This window comes from Dasypus novemcinctus, chromosome 12, assembly GCF_030445035.2.
Source record: "Dasypus novemcinctus isolate mDasNov1 chromosome 12, mDasNov1.1.hap2, whole genome shotgun sequence".
NCBI lineage: Eukaryota > Metazoa > Chordata > Mammalia > Cingulata > Dasypodidae > Dasypus > Dasypus novemcinctus.
In genome coordinates, this window is record NC_080684.1 from 96,166,442 (window position 1) to 96,194,427 (window position 27,986).

At 57.4% G+C, this 27,986-nt stretch overlaps 1 protein-coding gene across 1 annotated transcript in view; it reads right to left on the bottom strand.

The window, feature by feature from the left end:
* MYH9 (myosin heavy chain 9) overlaps nt 1–27,986 on the bottom strand; it is a 97,270-nt gene that overhangs the window by 12,847 nt on the left and 56,437 nt on the right. The window contains exons 4-24 of the mRNA XM_058308745.1: nt 25,805–25,832; nt 24,944–25,037; nt 20,968–21,060; nt 20,348–20,411; nt 19,670–19,768; nt 19,148–19,291; nt 17,793–17,888; nt 16,832–16,950; nt 14,514–14,666; nt 13,450–13,623; nt 11,918–12,091; nt 9,653–9,767; nt 7,593–7,786; nt 7,178–7,299; nt 5,931–6,000; nt 5,410–5,570; nt 4,564–4,672; nt 3,825–3,956; nt 3,198–3,404; nt 2,606–2,743; nt 1,635–1,758 (exon numbers count right to left, since the gene is read on the bottom strand). Coding sequence (XP_058164728.1) covers nt 1,635–1,758; nt 2,606–2,743; nt 3,198–3,404; nt 3,825–3,956; nt 4,564–4,672; nt 5,410–5,570; nt 5,931–6,000; nt 7,178–7,299; nt 7,593–7,786; nt 9,653–9,767; nt 11,918–12,091; nt 13,450–13,623; nt 14,514–14,666; nt 16,832–16,950; nt 17,793–17,888; nt 19,148–19,291; nt 19,670–19,768; nt 20,348–20,411; nt 20,968–21,060; nt 24,944–25,037; nt 25,805–25,832 — 2,610 coding nt within the window. The remainder of the gene's footprint in view (nt 1–1,634; nt 1,759–2,605; nt 2,744–3,197; nt 3,405–3,824; nt 3,957–4,563; nt 4,673–5,409; nt 5,571–5,930; nt 6,001–7,177; nt 7,300–7,592; nt 7,787–9,652; nt 9,768–11,917; nt 12,092–13,449; nt 13,624–14,513; nt 14,667–16,831; nt 16,951–17,792; nt 17,889–19,147; nt 19,292–19,669; nt 19,769–20,347; nt 20,412–20,967; nt 21,061–24,943; nt 25,038–25,804; nt 25,833–27,986) is intronic.

Below are 27,986 nucleotides of genomic sequence, written 5' to 3' on the forward strand. Positions count from 1 at the left end.
CGTGGTCCTGTCCCTCCACCCCAGGCCTGTCCTTCCTCGACAGGACAACTACTCTCCCACAGGCTGCGTTTACTGTTCCCTAGTTTCTCCTTAAGGTGGTGCCACGTCTGTATCCATAAAGAGTAAAATGTTTAATTTTGCATGAATTTGAACTTACACACTGGAAAAGGAGTGTATCGATTCCACCAAGTCAGTACAGCAAGGCTGGGACCAAACAGGAACTCCAAAGCCAGACTGCCTGGGTCCCATTTCTGGCTTTACAGTTCCCTTTATGACCTCAGGTAAGTTACTTAACCTCTCTGTGCCTCAGCTTTCTCCTCTGAATAAGGAGATCTAGATTGAGGTGAGGCTCAAGTGAGTTAACGTGTCAAAGCACTAGACACACCCATGCCCCGTCCAGGCTAAGTCTCGGGCAGTGGCAGACTCGAGTCCAGTCCTAGAAATGCCTTCATCACTGAGATTAGAATTTTGAGGTTTAGCTTGCCAGGTGCTGCTGCAATTGACGCATTCTGACTTCTCCCTAGTCTTGTACTGTGAACACGCCACATGTTACTTATCCACTGTGGTGGTGCTTGTTCCTGTGACCAGTGCTACGATGCCTGCCCACGGCTCCGGGGCACATGCATGGCACGGCCGGTGGCCCTGCAGGCCAGGGTGTGCAGAGCTGCAGCTTGCTGCAGAGTGCCAAGCCGTTTCCCAGAGCCAAATACTAAGGCACACTCCCACCAGCAGCATGCGTGGGTTCCCCTCATCTATGTTTATGTCAACAATGGTTGGTGTCCAACTTTCAAAAGCCTGCAGTCGAGCAGGCATGCCCATGTTAGACCTCTTGGCTGATCTTTGATAACGGAGTCCTCTAGACTGTTCTGGGAGAAGGGAGGGAGTTAGGGAGGTAGAGAGCGGCTGGGAGGAGAGCCCTCCACCTTAGGGCTTCTCTTCTCCCGAGCAGCCTGCTCTGGCCCATCCCATCCAAGTGTGAACAGGCCAGGCAGGGTCCCGAAACCAAGAGGGGAAAATCCCCTTGGGGCCAGCCTGCACACTGCCGACGCTGCAGTACTGCCCTCTCTGCTGGGGTCCGCAGGGCTGAGTCTCCGCATAAGCAGCGGCTCCGGCACACGTAGAGGTGTGGCCTGTCCTCCCTCACCCGGCTGGCTGCTCCTCTGGGGGCGGGGGCGGGCCTTGGGCGGCCACAGATCCACAGGGCACTATTCACCACGGGCCCCAAGTCAAGCCTGGCCTCTCAACACCTGTCTAGCACTTTACAGTGAAGCTGCATTTCACACGCACTGTTGAGTCTAATCCTCAAAAACCCCGTGTCGTTACCTCCACTTTACAGATCGGGAAACTAAGGCTCAGGGAGATTAAGAAGATAGAGCTTGGTGTCAAACCTTGGGCCTCTCGGAAGTGTGAAAATGGTGCCTGACACAGAAATGCCCAACGCTGACCTGACTCCTTCACGGAGAACATCCCTCCTGCTCGCAGAGCACCAGGTGCCCGGGGCCGGACTCCCCGGGGGCCAGACATGCCCTCACAACCTGCCCGCCTTGGTGGTGCCGACCCCCATGCCCGCGTGCGCCCACCCCGGGCTCCTGGGGGCTCGGTGCTGGACAGGCGCATCGCGGCCGTCCCCCTACCTTCCAGGTCGGTGATCATGGCCTCGTGCTTGTTCTTGAGCTTGGCGAGGCTCTTGGACTTCTCCTCCTCCTCCATGAGGTTGGTGGTGAACTCGGCTATTCTGTCTTCCAGCAGCTTCTTCTCCTGGGGAGGGGAGGGGAGCAGTGTCAGAGCGCGGCATTTTAGCCTGGGTGGAGCACAGAACACCTCGCTCTCTACACAGTATGACGGCTCCTCCATAAACTTAGAGGCGAACACCAAGGCAGGGCCTGAGACACCTGGCCAAACGCATTACGATTTCCTGGATCAGAGGGGAAATTTTGAAAGCTCGCAAGCCCCCCTACAACAGCCAGAGAAGCTTCCCTAGGATCTGACGAGGCGGATGGCCAAGCCCTCTCGGACACCTTGGAGCCGTGGCCCTTGAAGGGGCAGCCATCAGGGCTTCACCTGTGCCACCAGCTCCCGCGCACTTCGCACTCAGCCACTGCGCCACAGTGACCTCGCCCCATTCCGCACACCCCAAATAGGCCAGGGTGCTCTCCTCGTTTCCTGCTTTGTGTGCCCATGCCGGAGTCCCAGGCTCAATAAGGCGCCCACCCCAACCTGCCACACAGCCGGGCGGCGGTGAGCAAGTGCTGCCCCCCAGCATGAGCCCCGGGTCGGGCGCCCTGCCCTCCCCACCGCCCCTGCTCTGGGTGACGCGTCCCTCCTCACTCGCCCACAGGGCAGACGTTCTCAGGACAGCCAGCCCCCTCGGAGATGGCGTGAGGAGCAGCACAGGCCAATCCCGCCCGTGGCTGACACGGAAAAAGCCCCACGACAGCCCACGACAGCGGTCGATGCACTGCTCCACGAGGCCTCAGGAATCCACAGCTTGGGGACAGCTCTACCCAGGAGAGATGCCGAACCCTTCCCCTGGGCCCGGGTCACTAACGAGCAGCGTCCCTTCGGGTGTGACCGCAGCGCCCGCCCAGCCTGGGGCGCCCCTCACCTTGGCCAGCTTGCAGTTCTGGTCCTCCATGATGATCTGGTCTTCCTCCAGCTTCTTCAGCTTGGCCTCGGTGGTGACCTTCTCGAGCTGCAGCTTCTGGCGGGCGCTCTCCTCCTCCTCCAGCTGCTCCTCCAGCTCCTGCCAGACCCAGGGAGACTCTGAGCGGCGGCTAAAAGGGGGCCCGACCCCCTCACTGAGAACCACGCACCCGGGACCGGGGAGGGGGTGCGCAAGCCCCAGGCCCCCTCCCGGCCCCTTGTGCTCCGTGCTCCCTTTTGCGAGCTGCCTGCCAGTGACATGGGAAGACTGTCAGAGAGCCTGAGCCCCCCGCTGATGCCTCCCACCCTGCAGACCAGTCAGGGCCGGACTGGAAGGAAGAAAATTAAACGGCTGTGGTGCCTGTGGGGACCTGAGGCACACAAGTTAGAAATAACCACTCGAGGAAGAGAACCTCCCAGGGTGCCTGGAGGACAGGTGGCTTACTATGGGAATCCTGGTCCCCGTGTCCCCGGACCTCTAGCCCTGACCTGTCCCCAGTGCCCCGTTTCTCAAGCGCCCGGCCCAGCCCCTTTCCCCTGGGGCGGCGGCGCACCTGGATGTTCTGCTGCATCTTCTTCTTCTCCACCTGCAGGTGCTGGCAGCGCTCCTCCTCCTCCTCCACCCGGGCCTCCAGGTCGTGGCAGATCTCCTCCAGCTCCTGCTTCTTGGCGGTCAGCCGGGCCCGGAGCTCCTCGGCCTCGGCACACAGCTCCGTCTCTGCCTGGAGCTGCTCCTGCAGCTGCAGCTTCTCCGCCATGAGCTACAGCGAGCACACAGTGGACTCAAACTCCTCGCAACCTCCTCAGCCACTCCGGGACCGAAGTTCTCGAGTCAAGGCTCCCGGAGGGAGAGGGACAAGCCCACAACAACAGTTTCCTTCTAGAGGGTATTCAGGCTGGGGCATTTGCAACATGGTGCCCTGTCTGCGTTACCACTGCCCATGAGCCATGTGCCAAGATTCCCAGAAACGAGCTCAGGGAGGCAAGTACTGCAGCGGGAGCAAGAAGCGGACACTCATGCTCTTGCCACCCCAGCGGGAGCCAGCCTGTGCCACTTAAGACTGAGAGGGGTCTGCCATGTTCCCATCCCAACGGGAGAAACACTTCCTTCAACTTCAAACATGCCCTGCGCCCAGGCGCCCAGCAGGTGGCAGCACCGAGGCCGCTGCACAGAAGCGCACCTGGGACTGGAGCGTCTCCATCTCCGTGAGCCTGTTCTCTGCAGCCTGTTGCTTCTCTCGGACCTTCACCAGCTCCTCCTCCTTGGCCATCATCTCCTCCTCTTGTCGGCTGACCTGCAGCAGAGGCTTGACCTAGGAGAGGAGATGCAGTAGGGACGAGCTCAGCTGGAGAGCAGGTAGCCTCCAGCTTCCTCTCTCCTCTGGAAGGAAAGGTGAGCTCCTGGGGTGTGGGGGTGGGGAATCTTCCTGGAGATCAGTTCAGTGCAGTGTACCCCAGGCCTCTGACCTGCTAATGACATTTCAGGGACATGCCCTCTGCACAGAGATGCTCACAAAGGCAGTGTTTGGAAGAGCGAAAAGTGAGGAATGACATAAAGTTCCAGCATTGGGGGAAAAACCAGGCAAATTATAAAACATCTTCTAGGGAACATGTATAATGGCTTTTTAAAAGTGATGCTCGTGAAGGAATGTTAAACGGAAAAGGCAAAATACAAGAATGCGTATGGTTTACGTAGCTGGGATTTATAAGGAGCGAGGAAAAAGAAAAAGACCAGGAATTAATTCTGAGTCATCTGTTACTGGTGGCTCAAGGAGAAGGGAGCACGGTGTGTTTTAATTTTCCTTCTCTGTGCTTTGCTGGTCACAGGCGCAGGTCTGAGGCTTGCTGTCCCCTGGGGGCTCCAGGGCAGGCTGGGGGCCCGCAGAGCCCCCGGGCAAGGGAGGGAGGCCCAGGACCCACCTTGGTGAAGAGTCGCCACCACTGCCAGTTGCGCAGCTTGAGGTAGGCGGCGCAATTCCGCTGAAGGACTTTCATGGCCGTCAGCTGCTGCTGCCGCTTGGCAAAGGCCCTGGGGCGAGGGGGACACGGTCAGAGCCTTGGGGAAGGCGGGCAGGACTCTCAACCCGACGGGGTGACCGCGCCCTGGGCCAGGGCTGCAGGGGACCTATTCCTGCCGGGCACTTCAGAAAGGAGAGCAGGGAGGAGGTGGCCCCCACCCCGGAGCTGTGTGACCCTGGCAAGCGCAGAACCTGCGCAGGGCGAGCCGGCCCAGGCCTACTGTGTCTCCCGCCATCACAGAGGGCGAGGGGGCTCCGGCCGCCAAAGCCTGACGTGAACCAGGGCTTTGTGATACACAGGGGCCTTCGTTACCCAGACAGCACCGACTCGGGCCCTGGGGACTAAGGTGCAGCCACACCCCGCAGCAGGAGAGTCCCCAGCACCCGAGCGTGCGGCTCTTGGAGTCAAGCATGGGGCTCCGTGGGGCAGCAGACACAGGGGTCACGCCACATGGGAGCTTGGTGGCAGGTCCCAGCCAGCGGCAGCTTTTGGGGCAGGCAAACTGCACACTCTCCCCTTCCTAGGCGGCGACTGTCAACCTCAGGTGGAGATGCCAGTTTCCACTCGGAGCTAGAAGCCCAGGGGACAGAGGGCCAGGAAGGGCCGTGCAGCCTCCCTTGGGCGGACATCTGACCGGTGCTACCGTGCCGCTGGTCACAGCTGCCCGAGTGCTCCTTGGAAACAGGGAGCACGGGAGGGCCTGCCGGGTGGGCAGGCTGGAGGGGGGGCAGTGTCTCTGGAACTCACTTTCTGGCCAGGTAACCCCTGCAGCAGGCCTGGAACCCTATGATGACGTCCGTGATCTTCAGGTCCCGCTCCTCCTCCAGGTGGGCCAGCACACCCGCCCGGAAGAAGACTTTGCTCTGGCCGATGCGGTACAGGTTGTTGTCCAGCTCCAAGGCCTTGATCTGGTGGGAGGGGACGGGCGAGGCTCATGGGGGGCCGTGGGGAGAAGGGGCCCAAGGGCCTGCCTCGCCGCCACTGGGGTTGGGGGAGCAGGTGCCGGCGAGCTCCTTTCCTCCTGGGAGAAGCTGCCCACTGACCACACCGTGGGCGAAGACCAGAGGAGACGCAAGCAAGAGAGTAGAGCACGTTCCACCCATGGGGGCCGCGGCCCAGCCCCACGCCATCCCGACTATCCAAGGACCGAGGGGTGGCCGCTGGGGGCGGCCGGCAGAGTCCAGGCCTGAGTTCAGCCCTCGAGGGGCGCTCGCCTGCCAGAGCCGCGCCCGCCTGTCCCCAGCAGCGGGGGCAGCGGCCCCACTCACCATGAGCACACACGCCTGCTTCCCGTCCATGAAGCCCTTCGGAATGGAATTGGGGGTCAGGATCTCATACCTGGGGGAGGAAAGAGGAGCCTGGTCACCTCCTTCCTCCCTCCCCCCAGCGCATCCTGCAAGCCCCGGGGCCTGGAACGCACTGGAGAGCAGCATCACCCCCAGTGCGGCTGGTGGAGAACTCCTTCACAGATGCTCCCAAGGGAAAAAGGGATGCTGGCAAATGCCACCCTGCCCTGGACTAAGGCTGAACGACAGGAGGGAGGCCTGGTGGTTTCCACAACTTGGGTGGGAACTCCTGCGGGACTGTTTAAATCACTTTTGGGGGGTGAGCGTCAGGCTGGATGCCTCCAGGCCCCTGCCCGGGTCCTCCTCTGCGAGCCTGGGCTGGGGGAGCTCGGATCTTCCCGGGGTGCTGCGGGGACCCGCTAATACACTGGGGCAGTCCACCAAGTAGAGGCTGCACCGCAATACCGACCGAGACGGAAACCGTCATCGGGCAAACAGGACGGGTCACGGCAGCCTCTGCACACCCAGCAAGAAGCTGCAGCGCTCGACGACGTCCACAACGTCCCTGTACCGCCCTGCATCCTCTGATGCTCTGGCGGGCCCTTTTTAAGTTTCCGTGCACAGCTCCTCTGACTTTAGCAAAAAGCACCAGGTGCCCCGGTCACGAGTTCCACTTCAGCAAGAAAACAGGAGGGAAGTGAATTTGGCTCAACTGACAGAGCATCCGCCTACCATACAGGAGGTCCAGGGTTCAAACCCAGGGCCTCCTGACCCGTGTGGAGCTGGCCCACGCGCAGTGCTGATGCGTGCAAGGAGCGCTGTGCCACGCAGGGGTGTCCTCCGCATAGGGGAGCCCCACATGCAAGGAGTGCGCCCCCCAAGGAGAGCCGCCCCACGTGAAAAAAAAGCACAGCCTGCCCAGGAGCGATGCCACAGACAAAGAGAACTGACACAGCAAGATGATGCAACAAAAAGAGACACAGCTTCCCAGTGCCGCTGACAAGAATACAAACAGACAAGAATACACAGTGAATGGACAGAGAGAGCAGACAGTGGCAGGGAGGAAGGGGAGAGAAACAAAAATTTAAAGATTTTAAAAAATAAAAAAATAAATAAAAGAGGGGAAAGCCCTTCTCCCATAGAGGGTGGAAGAGAGGAGCGTGTGAATGGCCGCTGCCCCGGGCCCTCCCTCTGCGGGCAGCCCCCCGGGGGCCCAGGCCCCGGCTCACCTCTGCCGGAACTCCTGGAAGACCACCCTGTTGGGGAAGCCCTGGCGGCAGATGCGGATGCCCTCGAGCACCCCGTTGCAGCGGAGCTGCTCCAGCACGAGGTGGGGGTCCAGCTTGCCGGCCTGGAGGAGAGAACGTACGTTGTGTCCTGCTTCCGCGCCTAGGGACTGACGGCCTCTCCGAACCCAGCAGGACAGAAGCCGGGGGCTCTGCCGCCGCCAGGTCTCGGCAGCTGGGCCAGAGGCTCGGGCCCGGGGGCGCGGGGAGCAGACGGCGGAGCCAACTGCAAGCACGGCCCCACGCGCAGCCCTCTCCTCCGGGCACCACGAGCCAGCAGCGTAGGGACGGGACCCAGGGTCCCGGGGAGGCCCGGCGGGCAAGGCCCCGCTTGGGGACGGCTGGGCGTGCGCCGCACCTTCTTCTCGTGGTTGGGGATGATGCAGCGGACGAAGTTGGGGTTGGTGTTGCGCAGCGTGGCCATCAGCTTGGCCAGCTGCTCCTTGTAGAGCTGCCCCACGGTGCGGAACATGCCCTTGCGCGTCTTGAAGGCTCCGGGCAGCGCCGTCTCCGACATGCCGGCCACCTGGTCCAGCCCGATGATGCGGTCCACTGCAAAGGCCACACGGCGCACATCAGCACCGCACCCGGGGGGCGCGCCAGACAGACAGACGTGGACGGGAGAGGAGGCGGCAGGACCGACAGCGGCACCCTTTAGGCTTGGACTCCCCACAAAGTGCGCGGGGCACCCCCAAAGTGGAGCGAACCTGACCTTCTGGACGGGAAAGGGGGAAGGGGAAGACTGCAAAGCCACCGGGCAGGTTTCTCTCAGGGAGCGGGGCATTCGCAAAGGCTCATGTCAAGGGCCGGGCACCTGGCCTCAGCCCGCCTTGGAAGCTCCTGTTCCCAAAAATGCAACAAAGCTGGTAACGTGTTTTAGAACAGGGAGAATTCCACTCGCTTGCCTCTAAGGAGTCACAACTTGACTTACAGAATCGTCCTGTAGCCACATGGTCCCAGTTCAAGGGGAAAAAAGTCTCGAGTTCACGTGGACTTTTACCTAATAGCGCGGGGCTGGGAGCTCCCGGGCCACTACCTACTGGACTGTGGGTGATTCTCTCTATACCTGGTATCAGCCAGGCACAGCCCTCCAAGTCAGGGACCTAGAGCAGTGCTTGGTGGTGCCAGAACAGAGCACACGAGAACCACTGCAGATGATGAACGTGCAAGCTGGCAGATTTCTCCCATCTCCTTCCCCCTCGCTCAGAGGTTACCATTTAAACCCCCTCGAGGGAAGCAGCCCTTGTCACTGTGGCTCATGCCAGCAGCAGGGAACAAACCTGCTTTCTCCAAGGCAAAACCAAAACGAACAAAACCAAAGGGGCCAGCGATTTGAGGGCAGTTTTAAGGACAAGCTGGGATTAAAAGTGGAGCCTTCCAACGCTGGGTGTAAAAGCTAAGAATTCCAAGACAAAGCCCGCCCCCTGTTCCTTTGTGGCAGAACCCGATTACCCATTTAAAGACAGGACAGGTGCTCAAGACAGAAGCTGGGGTGAGGACCGGCCTCTGAACGGCCGACTGAATCAGGAGGGAGCTTTGACCTTCCTTGCCACCAGGGGACTCCGAGGCCACCAGGCTGCCCAGAGGAAGGCTACGGGTGGCCGCGGGGCACCGGCCATTTCACTGGGTGTGTCCTGCACCTGGGGGCCTGGCTCTTAGGGTCCCACACATGGCAGTTCACACAACACCCAAACCTCATGCCAAGACGCCTGCAGCCATTCATGCGGGAAGACACCACCTCAACAGAGCGGCGCTCTGTGGTGGCTGTCAATTTGTAGACTTTTCCCCTTGTGAGGTCCCCCAATATCTAAACACAACCCCCATTTTCCTGTGCGGAAGCCCAGGGCAGATGAGGGGAATGGGGTAGAGGCAGGCAGGAGGGCACGGGGAGGCAGGCAGCATCAGCCACAGCGTTTCTTGCACAGCTCGAGGATGCACCACACACAAGAGACGCCACTCGGGTGGCCAGTCACCTGATTCTAGGTGGAGAATGGGAAAGCGCTGATAGAAATAGGCTCTCTGAGTGCTCTGCAGCTCTGCAACAGAGAGGTTAAAGCAAAACCCAGGCAAAGGCAAAGGAGAGACCGGCAGGAACCATTCCAAAGGAAGCCTCTGGAACCACCAGCCTACCGAGGAGCAGAAGGCAGGAAGGCAACCAAGCACGGGGGACTGGGAATGGCAGCGGTGCCCTGGGCCACCTCAGAGCTTCCCACGTGCGGACGGCGCCAGGGCCGCCCTCAGCCGGGAAGCGTGGAGAGGCTCTCACCGCGGGAGGGTCTCAGGGGGCCTCTCGAGGCACAGAGGACAGAAGCCAGAAGCCACCCGGCTGGTTCCCAACGGGAGCAGGGGAGACGTGCGCCCCTTGTTCGGCGGCCTGTCCCCCGGCAGGGGAGGGAAGGCGGAGGGCAAAGGGCGTACCATCCTTCCACAGCTCCGAGACGAACTTGTCGGAGGACTGGTGGAGCAGCGTGGCGATGTTGTCGTTCAGGGGGTCCATGTTCTTCATGAGCCACTCGTCGGCCTTGTAGTCCACCTAGGAGAGGCGGCCGGAGCCGCGCGGGCCCGTGACCACTCTGGAGGGCACGGCCACACGCACGGCCAAGTCCGGAGGCGGGCTGCCCTTTGGCCAGTATTCCCACGCCCAAGAAGGAAACGAGGACTGATTATGAGGGCAAAGATAAAAACCAACCCAGATGCCTGCAGCACAGGACCAGTTAAGATATGGCTACGTAATAGAATGCTGTTTTGAAGCTTTTCTAAAGGTAGTATAAATATAAGCAAAGAAAAAATTCTGGAAGGACATATACCAAAATTCTAGTAATATTTCTTTTTGATTAATAAGTAATTTTTGCTTTCTCTCGGTTTTATCAGAATGTCCAAGTTTTCTCTAATGAGCAGGTTATTATCTTTTTAAAATTACATTCTTAGTAAGTCAAGTAATGGAACATTTTATTTTTCTTGCAAAAAGTCCCAAAAGAACACAAACAGAGCAGCAGTGCCCCCGCTGGCCTCTCTCCTCCTAACCCAAACCGCAGCCCAGAAGGAAGCCCGAGCTCCCGGCTGTGTCCTCTCCTCTCCTTCCCTGTGTGTGTGTGCACGGCTGCAGAAAAGGGAAGTTTATAATGCTGGTTTTTCTTTCCCCAGGGCCAGAGTATCCCTGCTGGTAAATGAAAACCCCAGAACTGTATGCCTGGGCCATCTTTCTACTTGGACCTCGGCGGCTGTCCCTGGGGCTCGGAGGAGCTGTGCAGCAGCCCAGAGCGGGGAGGGACCCCGCTGACCCCGCCACGCGCCCCACAAAGGACTTTCCAGGTGTTTCGTTTTTGATGCTAAAAGCAACACTACAATAAAAGCCGTCTCGGCGTACGTCTCAAAGGTGAACGACACTGTGCAGGCCCATGCAGCATCTCCTGGGGTGGAGGGTTGCTTCGGTGGCTTAGGAGCCAGGCGGGCTAAGTGACAGGGGCGGGCGTGTCCGCCATGGCGTGGACCCGTGGGTGGGGACGGAGGGTGGCCTTGGGAGCAGAGCTGTGAAGGCTCACGGCTGCCCTCACCCGTCGTCACTGATGAGAGAGCGGGCCAGCCCCCCACGAATCACGTGTTCGGGCTGCAGTGACTGGTGAGGCACTTCACGCAAGGAGCCCAAACATGCTGAGAAAAACCAGCTGTAGAGCAAGCCTCTCCGGGCACAGGACACGGCTGCTCCGTGAGGAATGCCCCGGCAACAAGCGCCTGGAAGGACGTGTGGCCAAGCGTCAAGGGCAGTTCTGCCACCACTGGCTGTGTGACCTTGGCAACGACCCTGCCACCCAGAGCCTGGCCCTCAGCCGGGGGCAATGGTGCTGTCCTCCAAAAGGGGACACCCGGCAACATCTGAAGGAGTTTTGGTTGGGTGTTTGCGTCTGTGCACACGCACACTACTGGCCTGTGGGGGAGGCCACGGATGCTGCTACACAACGCACTGGACAGCAAACACCCCCCCCACCCCAACCAACCACCCGGGCCAGGGCCGGGAGCACCGAGGCCGAGAAGCGCTCCACGCAGCACACACGGGCATCGCCAGCTCGTTCGATACTCGCAGCCTGTGAGGTGGGTGCTTGGCCTGTTTTCTCTGAGAAGTCAAGGATCAGAGAGGGTAAGCCACTGGCTCGAGGGCCCACAGTTTATGAGCGCCAGAGCTCTAACTCCAACTTCAGAGCCTGTGCCGTTAGCGCCGAAGTCCTCACTCCCAGGTCTGAAAATGGACCAAGCGACAGCAACAACGTTACAACTGGCCTGGTCACCCCAGGGAGCTGCTGCAAGCGTCCTGGACAAATGTAGTGTGCGGACCCTAATGGAAACTTGGGACTTCAGGTAGTAACAGAAGATTGGCCCATCAACTGCAACAAGGTACCCGACTAATGCAAAATGTTACTAACAGGGAAAACCATGTGCGTGGAGAGGCAGTCTACGGGAACTTTGCACTTCCCGTGTGATTTCTCTGTAACCCCTCGGTTGCTCTAACAGAAAAATATGACAAATATGATGGTAAAACTAAAACCAACAAGTACATGTGCTTGCCAACGCTGAGTCCTGCCACGAGGCACGTGGCCAGGTGAGTCATGGGCCAGGCCCTCCTGAGGCTGCCCGGCTCTGGGTCCTGGAAGGAATCACCTCCGACACCTGCCTGTGAGCTCGCCTCACCTTGCCCGCGTAGTGGATGATGCAGAAATCGGCTTTGTCCTTCAGCTGCTTGGGCTTCTGGAACTTGGGGTGAGTGCCCTGCTCCTGCATCACCTTCTCCACGAAGCTCTTGTCGGTGGCTTTGGGGAACCAGCACTCCTCGTCCAGCAGGGCCAGGATGCCAGGGGGGCCTGCCTAGAGGAAGCACAGCATCAGGACGCGGCCCTTGCCCACCCAGGAAGCCGAAGCTGGTTAACTGTGATCCCCAGGCAGCCAGAAGCCGGCAGCCCTTTTCCCCTAAGGAAAAAGGGAGCCTTAGGGAGGCTTTCAGTATGAGAGGCTGGTTTACAAAGAAGCCTCTGGGTCCTGGCTGAGGATGACAGACACCGGACCCCAAGGCCCGTCACAGCAGCTCTTCACCTCCAGGGAACCGGACATCACCTGAATGCAGAGGCCGTGGCCTGCGCCCCCGGGGGCTCTGACTCCCAGGGGTGCTCAGTAGGTACCCTCACTGACACAGGATCGGGGTGCCTCCCCGCCTCGAGACACTCTAATTCTTGCTCTCTATGTCTGTACAATTAGCTGATGAGACATAATGTTTAAACCGGCCCCCCGAGGAAGAGAGAGCTTCCCTAACACCTAAGACAAGAATGTAGATTCAGACATTGCGGAGAGACTGTCTGTTGAGACTTGATGCCGACTGGGCTCCTAGTAATTGGATGATTCAAATGATTAAAAAACAATACTCCATCACGCAAGTCAACTGTTTTGCACTGGGACTAAGCAGAACTTCGGTGCCCACTTCCCTTTAGCAATATTTTCAAAATGAACCACCCTTTTCCCAGGCCTTCTGGTTAGTTAACATTTCAGTATAGCTCAGGCACACACATTCTCAAGAAGCTCGGGATCCCAGAGAGAATGAGTTCAGTAATTTAACTTAATCCAGACAGAACCACATCACAAGTAGCTCGAGTTCCGTTAAGCCCCCCACAAACAGGCCACCAGGCACCCCAAATTCCACCTGGCAAGAGCTTCAAGTATGATCCGACTGGAAAAGGGAAACAGATTCTAGCTACAGCCACCCTCAAACCACTAATGCTGGGGTAAAAGCTCCTGTGGGATAAAAGCTCCCGTGGGGTAAAAGCTCCCGTGGAGTAAAAGCTCCCGTGGGGTAACAGTCCTAAGGGAGAAAGGACTGTGCTTCGGCAGGGGCTCCAGGGAGAGGATTCCGCAGGCAGCGGCTACAGAATACCCAATTCTAGGCCGACTGAAAGTGTCTGGGTGGAGTTTTATTACATAACAACGCCAGGTTTTTTTGAGACCCAGCGCTGGCTGCGGGGCGCAGCCCTTGGGGGACGCCAGCAGGAAGGCTGACACCGGGGGCAGAAAGCTGAGGGGGGCAGCTGCCAAGCCCAGTGCGTCTCCCTTGGGAGGGGCTCCCCGGCCTGCCAGGTCTAAGCCCCGGGCACCCACCACGCCTCGACAGAAACCGAGCCGGAGGCGAGGAGCAGGGCCCTGGAGAGCACAGGCAAAAGGCCGGGCCTGGCCCTTACTGGCTTCTCGATGAGGTCGATGCAGGGCTGCAGGTCGAGCCCAAAGTCTATGAAGTTCCACTCGATGCCCTCGCGCTGGTACTCCTCCTGCTCCAGGATGAACATGGTGTGGTTGAAGAGCTGCTGCAGCTTCTCGTTGGTGTAGTTGATGCACAGCTGCTCGAAGGAGTTGAGCTACAAGGAGGGAGGCCAGGTCAGGGACACCAGCCTCCTGCTCAGAGGCCAGGAGCCCCCGGGAAGGACGCCCCGCCCCCAGGGCCCTCAGCACTGCCGTCTCCAAGGCCTGGACCGCCAGGCGACCTTCCTGCCACCACCTGCTACAGCAGGCGACCTCCGCTATCTGGGGCCCAAGGCCCTCCCTAGCAGTCTGGTAAAGCCCTTCTTAGAAGACTGCTCTTAAGTGCATAAAATACACAGACTGCAAAGGAAAGAAGTTATGTTGAAATAGAATTACATAAAATCGTTAAAATACAATTATAAAGTATCAAGACAATAATATACTAGAGCAGGTTTAATAACTTCTGAAATGTTGGAGAGGTGAATATAAATGACACATGGTCTTTGCAACAACTGCAGTGTGACATGAAAATATTTGATTTCTGTTAAGTGATAAATCACAGGTCTATTCACAGTTGTGTTTTGTTGCAGTTTTTTTCAACAGCAAAATTTCATTAGGTTAGTGGAAAAAAAAAAAGTAAATGTTTTGCCTTCTAAGTATGTGGTTGGCTTTTTAAAGAATCTCTGGATCCACTCTAATTATCAGGTTTTCCTAGACCTCAAAGTTCTTACGTGTAGGGATGATGTCTTCTGCCAACGCTCGGTAAATAAATATTTGCTGGAAGAAAAAATAAATAGAAAGCACCTGGCCATGAAGCCTCTAGGAGCATGAGGCACAAGGTGCTATCCTCTCCAGCACTTGTGGGTGGCAGCGTGCACCTTTGTTCAGCTTAGAATACAGCCACCCCACGTCTACGCAAGGAGGAGGCCAGCCCCGGGAGACCACGGAAGAGGCAGCCGACAGGCTGAGGAGGGGCCAGGGAGGGCGGCTAAGGGGGAGGGCTCACATCAAAGATCTCGAAGCCGGCGATGTCCAGGATCCCGATGAAGGAGGCGCCCTGCCTCTTGGTCTTGTCCAGGGCCTTGTTGATGCGCAGGACCAGCCAGCGGAACATCCGCTCGTAGGTGGCCTTCGCCAGGGCTTCGATGGCAAAGTCAGCCTGGGAGGAGCAGCACCGGGGGTGGGGTCAGATACAGTCCACTTGTGGGGGCCCCCCCCAAAGAAACACTCCTAAACAAGGGGGAAGCTTCTGGCACAAACACGTTCCCCACAGTGTTTACAACGAGAAACTGAAACACGCTCATCGGGCAACAAAGCGGACACTGGCAATTTAGGGAGACGTTTGCAAAGACCTTTGGTAAATAAAATGGGAACGTGCTCAAGTTTTTGCAGAATAAACGAGAAGATGTCTGAGATCAGCTTCAAAACAATGCAGTCGGGGGAGCTAGGAAGGAGCTAAGATTGAGATGAACTGGGTTTGAACAGGGGTCGATAACTGGTGAAGCTGCATCATGGGTGGGTGGGGTTCAGGCTACTCTTCTTTCTATTGTTTTCTACATGTTTGAAAAGTTCCAAAATAAAAACTCAGCATGACAACTAAGTTTAAAAAATGAAAGAGGGAAGTAGATGTGGCTCAAGCAACTGGGTTCCTGTCTACCATATAGGAGGGTCCAGGGTTCGATGCCCAGGGTAAAGGCAAGCTGGCCCGTGCGGTGAGCTGGCCCACAAGGAGTGCCACCCCACGCAGGAGTGCCCACCGACGTGGAGAGCTGGCGCAGCAAGATGATGCAAACAAAAAGAGATCCAGAGAAGAGAGAATAAGAGACACAGCACACCAGGGAGCCGAGGTGGCGCAAAAGAATGATCACTTCTCCCCCAGTCTGGAAGGTCCCAGGATTGGTTCCCAGAGCCGCATAATGAGAATACAAGCAGAAAGCAGACACAGAAGAACACAAAGTGAATGGACTCAGAGAGCAAAAAATGGAGGGAGGAGGAAGAAATAATAACTCTTTAAAAAAAAAAAAGACTTCCTGGAAACAGAAAAGCTGTCTGAGAACAACGGCTACTGGGCAGAACTATGGTTAATTTTTTTTCTCCTCTTTACTTTTCTGTATTTTCCAAAATTTCTTAAGTGTTCATATATTTTCATTATGAAAAAAATCAGTGTTCTTGAATTCTTAGGGAAAGAACAGCCGACAGTAATGCACACTGCCTCTTGAAAACAATGTGTTTCACGGGGTGGCTGTGCACAGAATCACCCACAGGCTCTCTCCACCGGTGTGAGGCATGGAGGATGGTTCCCTTAGGAAGGAGGATTAACCACCGCAAACTTCAAAATGCTGTTTGAGAGGGAAGCGGACATGGCTCAACTGACAGAGCATCTGAATACCATATGGAGGGTCCAGGGTTCAATATCCAGGGCCTCCTGACCTGTGTGGTAAACTGGCCCATGTGTAGTGCTGATGAGTACAAGCAGTGCCATGCCACGTAGGGGTTTCCCCCGTGTAGGGGTGTCCCACACACAAGGAGGGTGTCCTGCAAGGAGAGCCGCCAGGCGTGGGGAAAAAAAAAAGTTCAGCCTGCCCAGGAGTGGCAATGCACACATGGAGAGCTGATGCAGCAAGATGACGCCAACAAAAAAAGAGATGCAGTTTCCTGGTGCCGCCTGATGAGAATGCAAGCGGACACAGAAGAACACACAGCAAATGGACACAGAGAGCAGAGAGTGGGGGGAAGGGAAGAGAAATACATAAAATAAATCTTAAAAAAAAAAAAGTTTGAGACAGGACCACTAGAACCTTAACTACTCCCATCGCCAGTGCCGTGAGGGCTCCTAGAAGCAGGAGCAGGGGAGATCAGTCCACACCAGCGGGGACCTCAGCTCCTGGGGGAGGCATCACGTTTGTCCAGGACAACGAGGAAAGGATCCTGCTCGTCTCTCACCACGAGCTGCAAGGCAGCAGGTGGTGCTGAGACAGCCGCTTGGCACGAGCTTCAGGGACAGCAGATGCCGCCACCCTGGCACCAAGCGGGACAGGCAATGGAAACATCGCGTCCTTGTTTTATACGTGACGGGCCTGGCTGCTCCGCCCTCATTGCGCAGACACTTCCTGGGGTGCGGCCTCGGGCAGGCCCCTGGCTTCCCTGGGCCCCAGGCCGTCACTCCCTGGTCATTGTGTGGCTTGAATAAGGGGACCCAGGTTGCAGTTCCCAACACCGCACAGGCCCACCGCGGGCCCCAGACCACGCCCCCACGGCAGGCGCCAGTGCTGGCCCCCAGGACGGCTTTCAGGAGGCGACCCAGCTCCCCGTAGGGCAGCATACCTGCTCTTTGGTCTGTGCCTTCTGGACGTAATCCCGGCCCACCTTGATGCGTGGGGTGAGGATTCCTCTGGTGAAATCAGTCACGTTGATACCCAAGAGGTGGGACACTTTTTGGGCAGCTGATATTTTTCAGAGAGCGGGGAAGAGAGGAGGGAGAGAGTTTTAATTAAACCCAAGAGGGCAAGTCCCTCCACTCAGCCTGGGAGCAGAGAAGAGAGCTGTGGTGGTAACAGACGACTGTTACCAGGACGGCTCCGTCCCGCCCTTCCTCAGCAGGGCCACGGAAGCCCGGTCTCCCTGCAGCCTGGGCTGTGCCAGGTCAGTGGGCGTGGCAGCCCTGGCAGCCACGGAGCCATGGGGCAGGGAGGCAGCAGGCAAACCGGGGGTCCGCACCAGGTCTTCTGCACTGCCTTGGCACCTCCCGGGGATCAGAGGGGACCCTGCTCAAGGACAGGGCTCAAGAGACAGTCGCCCCCCAGTGCGAGGGCTGCAATCCACACAGGCCCACGGGAGTACCTGCTACGAGCCATGAGCCCACATGGTCAAATTTTTAAAAAGACAGCAAGAAGGGTATGGCGAGGGCAAGGACCTTAAAAGGGGACATTTGCACCAACCCAAGGAATTAGGAGATGCCAAGTCAGAGCAGTGGCTCATGATCCCAGGGTTCCCAGACAAAGCCAGTGCAGGAACCACTGCTCGAGCGTGAGGGGAGCCCTGGTACGTGGGCTCAGAGGTCCATTTCAACCCGATGCTCCTCTGTGAGCAGCAGCCCCTGCACTGTGGGCTTGAAGTGCATGTGAGGATTTTACATCTGGACAACAAACACAGGGCCAGAGTCACAGACATGCACAGAGCTAAAAAAGAGAGGACGACCCCTTTATAACCAGTGTCTGGAACTCCTAAGCACATGCAAGCTCTGGGACCTGTCCCCGCGGTCCGCAGGGGCGAGCCCAGGCGTCACCTGTGTTGTCGGGCATGGACGCCTGGTCGGTGTTGCGCTCCTTCTTGAAGGCGATGTTGCCGAGCTGAAGGACCCCCGAGATCACCCGCAGCAAGCCTTTGGGGTGCAAGCAAAGGCGGCTCAGAACCAGACACGGGCTGGCATGAGCCCCCTGAGTGGGAGTGGTCCCTCCCCCAGGGGACCCTTCAGCAAGACAAGCCAACGGACGCCCACCACCTCCTGACCAAAGGGGCCTCTCGCAGGCTTGGCCTGGGCAGCCCCGGGCTCAGGCGCAGCTCGGCCTGCGCTCCCGGCGTTCCAAGTCCGTACCAGATGTGCCTCTAGCCCAGAGGTCCACTGTCTGCCCCTGAAAACAAAGTCTTCCTGGAACACAGCCAGGCCCGCTCATTTTCGTGTTGTCCACAGCTGCTTTGCGGCTGCAGCAGCAGCACTGAGTAGGAATCACATGGCCTGCAAAGCCTATCTGGTCCTTACAGAAAAAGTTTTCCAATCCCAGTTTTAGTGAGAAAATATCTGAAGACGTCAAGCCAGCAGGCATGAGAATGTACTGCTACTGGGAGCTTTAAAGGTTGTCCAGGCAACCAGGCAGGGCCCGGCTGCTCTAACGGCCCATCCACAGCTAAAAGCGTGCTGGTTTACAGAATGAGGCGCCTGTCCCTCAGACATTAGGAGGAGTGCAGTGATGGCAGGCATGGTCCCTACCCTCTAAGAAACTCATGGTCTAGTAGGACATATGCACAAGTCAGTACAGGTTGATGGTTGTCTCAGTAGAGGATGTAACAAGCAGTACTGGAGCTCAGCTTAGGAAGGTGAAGTAAGACAAGACAAAGCCACCCAAGTGTCCACGAACCTCACCCTAGGGAAAAGGAGCACCCCCTCGATGCTCCAACTCACAGCCTGAAGTGAGGCTGAGAAGAGCCCTAACCCGCGCTCCACCTTCCCTCTCTAGGGAAGTGAGAAGACACAGGCAGGTCCCACCCTGCTATCTGCTCTGGGCTTCACCCACACAAAGAACCCAGCCCTGCTCTTCCACACTCGGCCGAGACACTGCACTTTCGCCACTTTCACAAGGGCAAGGGCTCCAAGAGCAGACCCAGACCCTGGAGAGGAGCCAGCCCACGGGCAGCTCCGGCTTCGGGCCTTCGCTCCCCTCTGCGTGAAGGCCTGTGGGGCCACCGGGAATGAAGAGCCCTGGGCTCCAGACCCGGGGGCTGCTTCCCCACTTCCGAGGCCTTCCTCCCAGGCTCTGTGGGCCTCCCCAAGAGTCACAGCCCACAGGAGCTCTCCCCAGGGCCTCGGGCGTGAGACGACCAGCCTCCCGCCTCCCGCCCCTTGCCCCAGGAGGCCGGCCTTACCCATCTGCTCGTCTTCCGGGATGCCCATAATCCTCATGGCTTCCATGGTCTCCTGGAACATGTCCTTGTCCTGCTGCCCAGGGATGGTGACGTGCCCGTTGGACAGGAAGCGGTACTTGTTGTACGGCTCCAACAGGAGATCGGCTGGCAAGGGCGGGGGCAAGGGCAGCTCAGTGAGGTGTCGAAACCAGAGACCAGAGGCAACGCTGCACTGCCAAGGTCTGGGGGGACAGACAATGGACTCGAGGCCCTGGGACCCTCGGGAAGCCGCGGCGTCCCCCAGAGCCCTGACTTCGCCCAGTCAGCCAGCACAGTGGAGCGACAGGGCCCACCTTCACAGCTCGTGTACACAAGCCCCGGCTTTTCTCTGGCACGGTCAGAAACAGAAGACCATGTCCTCGGGACAGCACGGAGAACAGAAGTCATTCACGCTTCTCCTCCCAAGCCCAAAACCAGAGCCTTCACTTCCCAAACAGTGCTTCCGGCTCAATTTCCAGAAGACCCCGCGCCACGGCCACTTACTCTTGAGGTGCTCTCCAGCCCCTGAGAGGAGATAGTAAAAGATGTGGAAGGTCCGTTCGTCCTTGGCCTGACGGATGGCACGAGACTTCTCCAAAAGATCTTTGCAAAAGCTAAGGAATTATACAAGCAGGAGGGAAGGCAACTCCTCTACTTTCCTCTTACCCCTGGTCAAAAGGTGCTGAGTGTCACCAGGTAGAAAGAATGGCCCTGAGTGGCAGAACAACACATAAAGCAAAAGCAAAAAAGCTACTTTGGTTCTATCCTTCCAGGGGTGCAGCACATCCCAAAGGGAGGCTCACATACCCAGGAGCCTGATCTGTTTACAAGGCCCTTCTTGGGAGGAAACGGACGTCAGGGTGCTCTTTGCATGCACAGGCTGTAAGGCTGGCAATGGGGAGGAATGAAGTAGCAGCCGACCAAACCCCACCCTTCTGGGAGCTACAGGAGATGACTTTCAATAGTTCTATCCTGTTCCAAGCAGGACTCTATCCTATTTACAAAGAAAAACCTGAACTCAGAGCCGGGGTTTCAACAGGCTGGTAATCCTCCCACCTCCCAGCTCCCACAGAGGAGGGTCCTGACAGGTCCTGAAGGGGGAAGTGGCTGGAACCAGGAAGCAGCTTCTTCTCTACCAAGGGCCCTTCTTTCTGCCCCAGACCCAGGAGGCCCCAAGGATACAAGTCTCAATGTTGGCGCCAACAATGTAGCCATTGACATCAAAGTTGATGCGAATGAATTTGCCCTAAGGAAAGATGGGTAAAGAGATTAGGGGCCCCTGCTTTAGACCACAGAGAAGGTGCCTGGGCCTTCCCGCCCCAGCCTGGAACAGCAGTTGGGAGGAAACCAGGCTGATGTACCCCGTGTGGGGACCAGGGGCCCTCTAGCTGCCCAGGACTTGGGCACCATGCTGCCTGGGGACAGGAACTAGCTCGAGGGGTGGCCTGCTCCTTCCCGGAGGGGAAGAGGTCTGCCCCAGGATCTCAAGTATTCCTCACTGCTCTGTGGGACCCAGGCACTCGCTGGATCCTGCTTCCAATAAGACAAGCAGGGGTGCAGCCTCCCTGCTCCCTCGCTGGCTTCTCGCCACCTTTACAAAGGAGGGAGAGGGCAGGTCCCCCCAGCTGCAATGAGGCACAACAGGACCACAGAGCACCCAATCTGAAGCTCCTCCTCTTTTAGGTACAAGTGCCCGAGTGGAAGGCAACACTTGCCAAAGCCCTGGGTAGGAGCCGAGAGGGCTCACGAGTATGAGTCTCCTGCCCCAGGAGCTGGAGTCGGCACCGCCTCCCACTACTCACGAATCGCGAGGAGTTGTCGTTCTTCACAGTCTTGGCGTTCCCGAAGGCCTCCAGGATGGGGTTGGCCTGCAGCAGCTGCCGTTCAAGCTCACCCTGGAAAGGAACCCGGAGGCACTGTGAGGGCCGGACAGCGGCATGTGCTGCCAACGCCGCCCCACCAGGCGGAGGGATAGCAGCAGAGCAGGGTCTGACACCCACAGGCCAGGAAGAGGGCTTTTCTGCGGGGGACTCTGGTGGCCGATGCGGCCATGCCCAGGCCCTGGATCCTCAGACAGTCTTCCCGCCGGGCCCTCGGGATCATGCCCAGTTTGCACTTTCATGGACCTGACCAGCTACTGGCCTTGGAAAAGGAGAAGTGGGGAACACGCTCGGCTCCAGGCGACCCGGTACTCCCAACAGGGACTGTCCGTGGAGGACCACGCCTTAAAGCAGCAGGTAAACTAAAGAGGCTGGACGGTGGCATCCTTCCCTTTTTGCCACTAAGCCCCATTCCACTCCCACCCTTTACTTAGGAGGAGATGAGGGACCAGACCCATGAAGGAGAGCAGCTCATCTCATGCAGGTCCTGATAAACATTTCCTTTTCCTTACTGGTCCCCTGCCCTGCCAGTCCCGAAACCTACTCCCAGCATGTCAGGGATCTGCCCGTGGGATCACCTGGGCCTGTTCTGGGTTCAGAGCTAGTTCTTGATAACACCAGTTACCCTACCCGTGATTTCAGGTGGTTTACAAACGCATCTGGTGCCTTCTTATCCTGTATCCTCAAAATAATCAGGGGAGACAGGACAAAGTGGTTCCACTTCACAGAAGAAAGACCTGAGGTTGAGGGAGGGTGAAGCACTTGCCCAAGGCCATCCGGCTACCAAGCAGCAGAGGGACAGTGGCATCCAGGTCTCCAAACCGCACCTCTCAGCCGCTGCTGCAGCCCTTTACCTGCTCCCCAAGCCCCACCCGGGGGGGGTTCTAGCTGATGGGTTTAGGTCAGCCTCAGGGGCAGTCTCCTCCTGCCCATTCTGGCTGAGGAAAATACAGGGCTCGTTCATGTCAACACCCAGGTACCCTCTGGGGGAAGTATCATCACGGAAGGGCCAGGTGGGGTTTTGTATTTATCCGTGGGGCTGGAATCCAGCCAGGGTTTTACAGGAATAAAGGCTGCTCATGAGAGACAGAAGGGAAACTGGTAAGAGCGGGAGACCCCGGGAGAGCCGTGGTCCCCAGGCTGCCGGGCGCACTGTGGCAGCGCAGCCCTGTCTGCAGAGCACTGCAGGTGCCCTGGTCCTGGTGGGCAGGGCGGAAGCCCACCAGACCCTGCTCTTCCCAACGGCATCCTAGGCAGGCCAGGGGCTGGGGTTCAAGCCGAGGCGCAGGGCAGCGGCACCAGGGCTCCCACCCCCGCCTGGGGACCGGGGGGCGCCTGCCTGAAGCAGCCCAGGGAGCCGGGCTCGGACGAGAGCCGCCCCCCACCCACCACGGCGTTCCTCCCAAAGCACAGGCCAAGCAGCCGGATGGGTGAGCTGCCCCGTCCCCACGGGTGGGAGTGTGCTCCCCCCCCCAAACCCTGCCGCCTGTCCTGGTCTGGAGGGAAGGCTGAGCCCCCCGTGAGGGACCACAAACTGGGGCCGTGGACAGCAGAAGCGGCAGGCCAGCCTGGGAGAACCCTTCAGACTCCAGAGCTGAGGACCCTGCTGGAAGGGGGATGGCTGACCTGTGAGCTTTTCTCCATGGAATGTAATTGGGCATGGAGGAGACTTATTTTTCACTGCAACTTGAAGATGAAATAACAAGGTATTACAGACTCCTGAGGCTGGGAATTACCCATCTGGTTTCAGAGGCTCCACTGGGTGGTGCACTGCCAGCGGGCACCAACGAATGCATAAAAAACTGAGAGGGAGAGGAAGGACCAAAGGTCGCTGGTCAGACTACGAAGTCCAAACGGAAAGTCCCTTTATCCGAGACTGTGGGCCTCGTAGGCCAAGCTCTGCTTCATCGACCAGCAGCCCTGGGGGAAGCCTGGCTGCCCCACATCAGGTGAGATCTGGAACCTTCTGACTGGCGGCCTTGGGATAAGAACTGGGCCACTCCAAGTGAGAGGGTGCGGTCCCTCCCAGGGTATGCTGTGACAGGCCTCAGGATGCAGGGCCGGCTAACCCAAGTTCAAGAGTGTCTTGTGCCCCTGCTGCATGTGGAACTCACAGTGCAGCTTCAGGCAAGGAAATCCACCAAATTGGCCCCTTGCCTTGAAAAGCAAGGACCTAAGAAGTATCAGAAGCCAGAGGTGATGGACTCACTCACCCTGGACGCCTGCTAGAGCCAGGGTCTGCACGTGCATCCTGAGGAGGAGGACGCGACCTGCGCGCTCCCACTTATCACCCCTGTGCCCCCCACGGCGGCGTCACTGAGTGCTGGAGCCCCAGGCACAGGGCAGATGGGTCTTCCTATCACTTTGTAACTGGTCCTGTCTCCTGCCCTCCGATGTCACCAGGCACACTCTTGGCGTTCAGTAAACAGTTGGAAAATTGATTTTACTGCAAAGCCAGACAGAGGCAGGAAACCAAGCTGGGAATTCCTAATCTCACTCACAGCTCTGTTTTTAAAATAAACCTCCTAAAAAGGGTGGAAAATGGGGAGTGGATAGAGGGAAGAAAAGAAACTTCATTGGTTTCTAAATATAATTCTTAGCACCTCAAGGAAAAAGATTTAGAGTGTCTTATGAAATTTGGCACAAGAAAAGTTACTTTTGGTTCAATTCCAGAAAACTGTACTCATTAGGACATTCTGCAGAACACACCTCAGATCTGCATGCAGAGAGTCACACGCCCCCACTTACTTACAGAGGCCCGTAGCAGGCCAGTATGGTGAGCGTACCCTGATGGCTTGAGGGGACACCACTAGCACTCAGATTTCACCAGGAAGTTTAAAAGTGTGTGCATGAGAGCGAGAGAGCAAGAGAGAGCACCACGCGGTCATGCTGAAGACTGAGCATCCCCAACCCCTGGGAAACTCCAACGGGGACCTTCCCAGGCTTGCTTCTGGCCAGAACAGGAGTGGCAGGTGAGAGGGACCAGCCTCCTGCTCTAGTCTGGAAGACGGATCCGTGGGGGTGGGTTTCCACTGTCGGGCCGTCAGTCCGCTGGGTGCTAGGGGAAATCCTGGGCATGACCGGGGTTTCTGAGGGTGTCTACGCAAGGCCTGTCTGATTTTGCAGGAGTTACCATTTCAGAGTGCATGAGAGGTCACTGTGTGTCACACCCAGCCCCTCCCAAAACAACCAGTGAGCCGAGACTACGAGAATAGTTCTAGCTGCAGAAGGTGACAACAGTGTAGAGTGAAAAGCTGCTTAGAAAAAAATAAAGACTCTAAGGGCACACGATGGGCAGAACACGCATTCCTGGTGCAGAACGTGCAGTAAACGTGCAGCTCACCTAGCGAGGCCACTGCCGAGATCGACCACAATCCATCAAAAGGGAGAGGGAAGAAAATGGAAGTGAGATGACTTTCCCATTGCAATTTCTCTCTTCATTGGGGGGCTGGCCACCCAGAGGCAGTTCCACAGTAGGGAAAAGCAGCAGGAATTTAAGACCCTGCAAGTCTCCTTCCATGTGAAAACCAAGCTTTGGAATCTCTTCTTGCAACTTCCAGAGGTGGCTCCCACACAGCAATTAGCTGCAGACTCCCAGAGTGCTGCTATGCAAACCCAGGCTGGGTCACCTCCGGTTTCCACAGCAACATGGAAAGTTACAAGGCCAAGGGAAAAATGGGCTTGCTACCAGCAAACCTGCTACCACTGGCCCACTTGAAAGAGGGCTAAGCTGCAGCCGCCTGAAAGCAGGCCCAGCCTCGGCTTCGTACCCCAGAGCAGCTCATTCTCAGCAGAAGCCACGAGACACGAAATGCTCTTCCTCGGGAAGGTCAGGCACTTTCTAAGTCATCCTACCAAAGGCCCAGAAAGCGGCAGTGGGAGGAAGGCTGTGACTCACCTGGTCCTTCTTGCTCTTATGCGAGGAGGCCACGTGAGCCAGGTACTGGATGACCTTCTTGGTGTTCTCTGTCTTGCCAGCTCCAGACTCGCCCCTGCCAAGAGAGGCACGCAAGTCCTCAGGGGAGAGGTGGCCAAGTCCCTCCCACTGTGTGCCCCACCACCACCACCATTCTGTTGGGTGCCGAGGAGGAACCCAACGCCTAGTGGCGCAAAGGGGGGCAGCCAAATAAATGCTAAGTCTGGAATTCTCATTCGGTCATTTCCCAGGGCCTGAGGAGAATAAACATATTTCCACTGCCTGTGCTGGTCACTTGGCAGCGCTGCATTCAAATATTTTAGGAATCGGTTTTAGGCAGCTGTTGACTTAGGGGTCAAAGGCATTTCTACGTGTCCCCTTGAAACTGCTCCACGGGAAGGAATGCGCTGTACCATTAGCCCCTCAGCAGTGGGGTTTCTGTTTCCTTGTTAGGGGCAGGGGGCAGGGGGAGAGGACCCAGTGTCCTGGTAAGGCCAGATAAAGAAAGCCACTATTCGGAGCCAGAGGGCAGCTATCCTGCCCAGGACTACGGGAGGGCCAAGCAATTCCCTGCTATGCTAAGGTTCCTCTCGGCTATAAACCCCACCCCTCCTGCCCACCGGCTCCTTTGAGGAAGGCAAGTTCAATCTATAGCCATGAAATAAAGCTCATCCCTGGTGTAGGACCACTGAAGAGTAAACATACAACTCCTGTCCCTGGAGAAGGCGACAGAGGACCTTGGAAGTGGGACTGGAACTCATGGGCTCAGGCTTCACCAGGAGCCCTCAACAGTATAAACAGATCAGTGAGAAAATAAGGCACCCATGCCTGGAGAACACTTACGTGCACAAAATGGACTGATCTTCTCGGTCTGAAAAAAAGGAAACATAGGATGAGACAGAACAAAATTAACATCTGCCAGATACCAAAGTTCCAGCTTTGGCTTCTTCTCAACAGCCCATTTTGCACACAAGAAGGTACAAAGCCTCAACTGCTGCCCTTGCAGGGGCCGCCCGGAGCTGCAGCCGTGGGCAGGGCAGGAGTATTTGCGGTGGCCACCGGGCAGCTGCTCCAGCCTCCAGGCCTGGCTCGGGCTGCTCCACCTCACTGGCCCGCCCAGTCACCTTAGAGCAGGGGCTCTTAACCTTTTTTGTTCCACGGACCCCTTTGCCAGGCAGGTAAAAACCACGGACCTCTTTCTAAGTCCACACGATACTGTGTATTAGTTAATAAATATATCACACCTGCACCAATACGTCCCCATAAGAATGTTTTTTTGAATCTCAATTTAAGCTCACGGATCACCCCTTGTTAAGAACCCGTTAGAGACTAAAAGCCAATCTGTAGGAAATGCCCTGGAGTCTACCTTACACATATGTGGCAGGTGTTTTAAAGAGTGTCTCCATTTAAATAAGGAGTACTGCTTAAGAGGCTGGGAAAGGGGGCAGAGTACACGAGGCTTGGCTTTGCCATCAGCCAGGCCTGGGGTAAAACGCTGCCTCGTCTCCCAGCCTCAGCCTCCTCCTTCCTCCGTGACATGGGGAACAGTCCACATGCAAATAAAACACGCGAGTGTGCCCAGCACAGTGCGTGGCACATGCAAGATGCTCAGTTCAGTTTTGAGATGGCTAGAAAGGAAGTTTATCAGAATGACAGCTTTTGACAAGTTTCTGTAACAATTTGATCTTTAGACCTGGGCGTCAGAAACTTTCAGCAACTACCCCCAGCTCTGTGGACCACTCAGCAAGTAGGGCTATGACACCTTGCTTCCCTGGGGTACGGAAGGAATGGTGAAGCCGCACACTTGGAGAGCTCAGTTCAAGGGGAGCTGCTGAAGACATTCTGGCAGACCCAGTCCAGGGCTGGGCGTCCAATTTTAAGCAGTAGCTGAAAATACAAACTCGGTTTTCTCCTTTGCATCCACCCCACATCACAGCCCCCTCCAGGCTTGGCCTCCTTCCTAATGGTTGTTCTGCTGTGAAGCATCTAATTCCCAAGTCTCAGTTTCCTTATCTGTAAAGTAGAAGTGCTACCAACTCCCCTCTAGGATTATCTTGAGAACTGGGAATAACACAGGAAAGGGACCTGGCCTGGCACCCTGTGAGCTGTGCGGTCCACAACGGGAGCTGCTCTGTGCCTCTGCCTCGTGAAGTCACCGTGGTGTGGGCAGTGGCATGGCCGGCGCAGTGGGGAAATCAGGAGTACTAGGGGTCAGCAGAGTCCGAGTCGGTGATGGAAGGAAACACGGGCACTGGCAGTTTTTGAAGGCCAGGCTCCCCGACTTGTGCTGCCCAACCAGGGCCTACAGGACGGGGCACGAGCTGAAAGAGCTGGGGGATGACTCATGGCTTTCTGGTGTGTGAGGCCTCGGGAGATGAATTTAGCCACTGGACGCCAGCAGAGCCGAGCGGGAGGCCACCCCCAACAAGCAGGCGGGCTCTCTGGCAGCCTAATCTTGGCCTCTCCCATCTGCTGGAGGTCCATGAGGGAAGGGGAGAAGGACAGAAAGAACACAAGACCAGCTTCACACCCAACACACACGGCAGCTCCAGCTCTCACGCAGCCTTCTTCTCCCCCAAAGAAGTTCCCCCCTCCTGGCTTTCCCCACACCAGGGTCCCTCAAGGCTGAGCAGCAAGGCCTGAGGTTTGAGCTCCGCAGCAGCTTCGTGCTCAGGAAGGAGGCAGCAGGGGCCGAGGGCTGGGGAGACAGGGCAGTGTGGCAACCAGGAAGGGCTGGGCGCAAGCTGCTTTGCAACCCCAGGCCCTGGCCCTCCCCCACTGCAGCTCCCTGCGGTCTGCCCAGCTGCGGGCATGTTTAGTCACCCTCCACCAGGAGGCAAGAATGTACCTGCACGTGCTGGCAAGTGAGGAGGCTGCAACGCGAGCCCTACCATAAAAGGAAACATTCCCATCCCCTGCAGAAGGAAACGTTTCCCAGGGCTGCTTAAGCCTGTTCTCTGGGATGGCTGGAATTCCTCTAATTGTGTCAGGAGGAGTCAGATGCTGGGCGGCTGAACAACAGGAA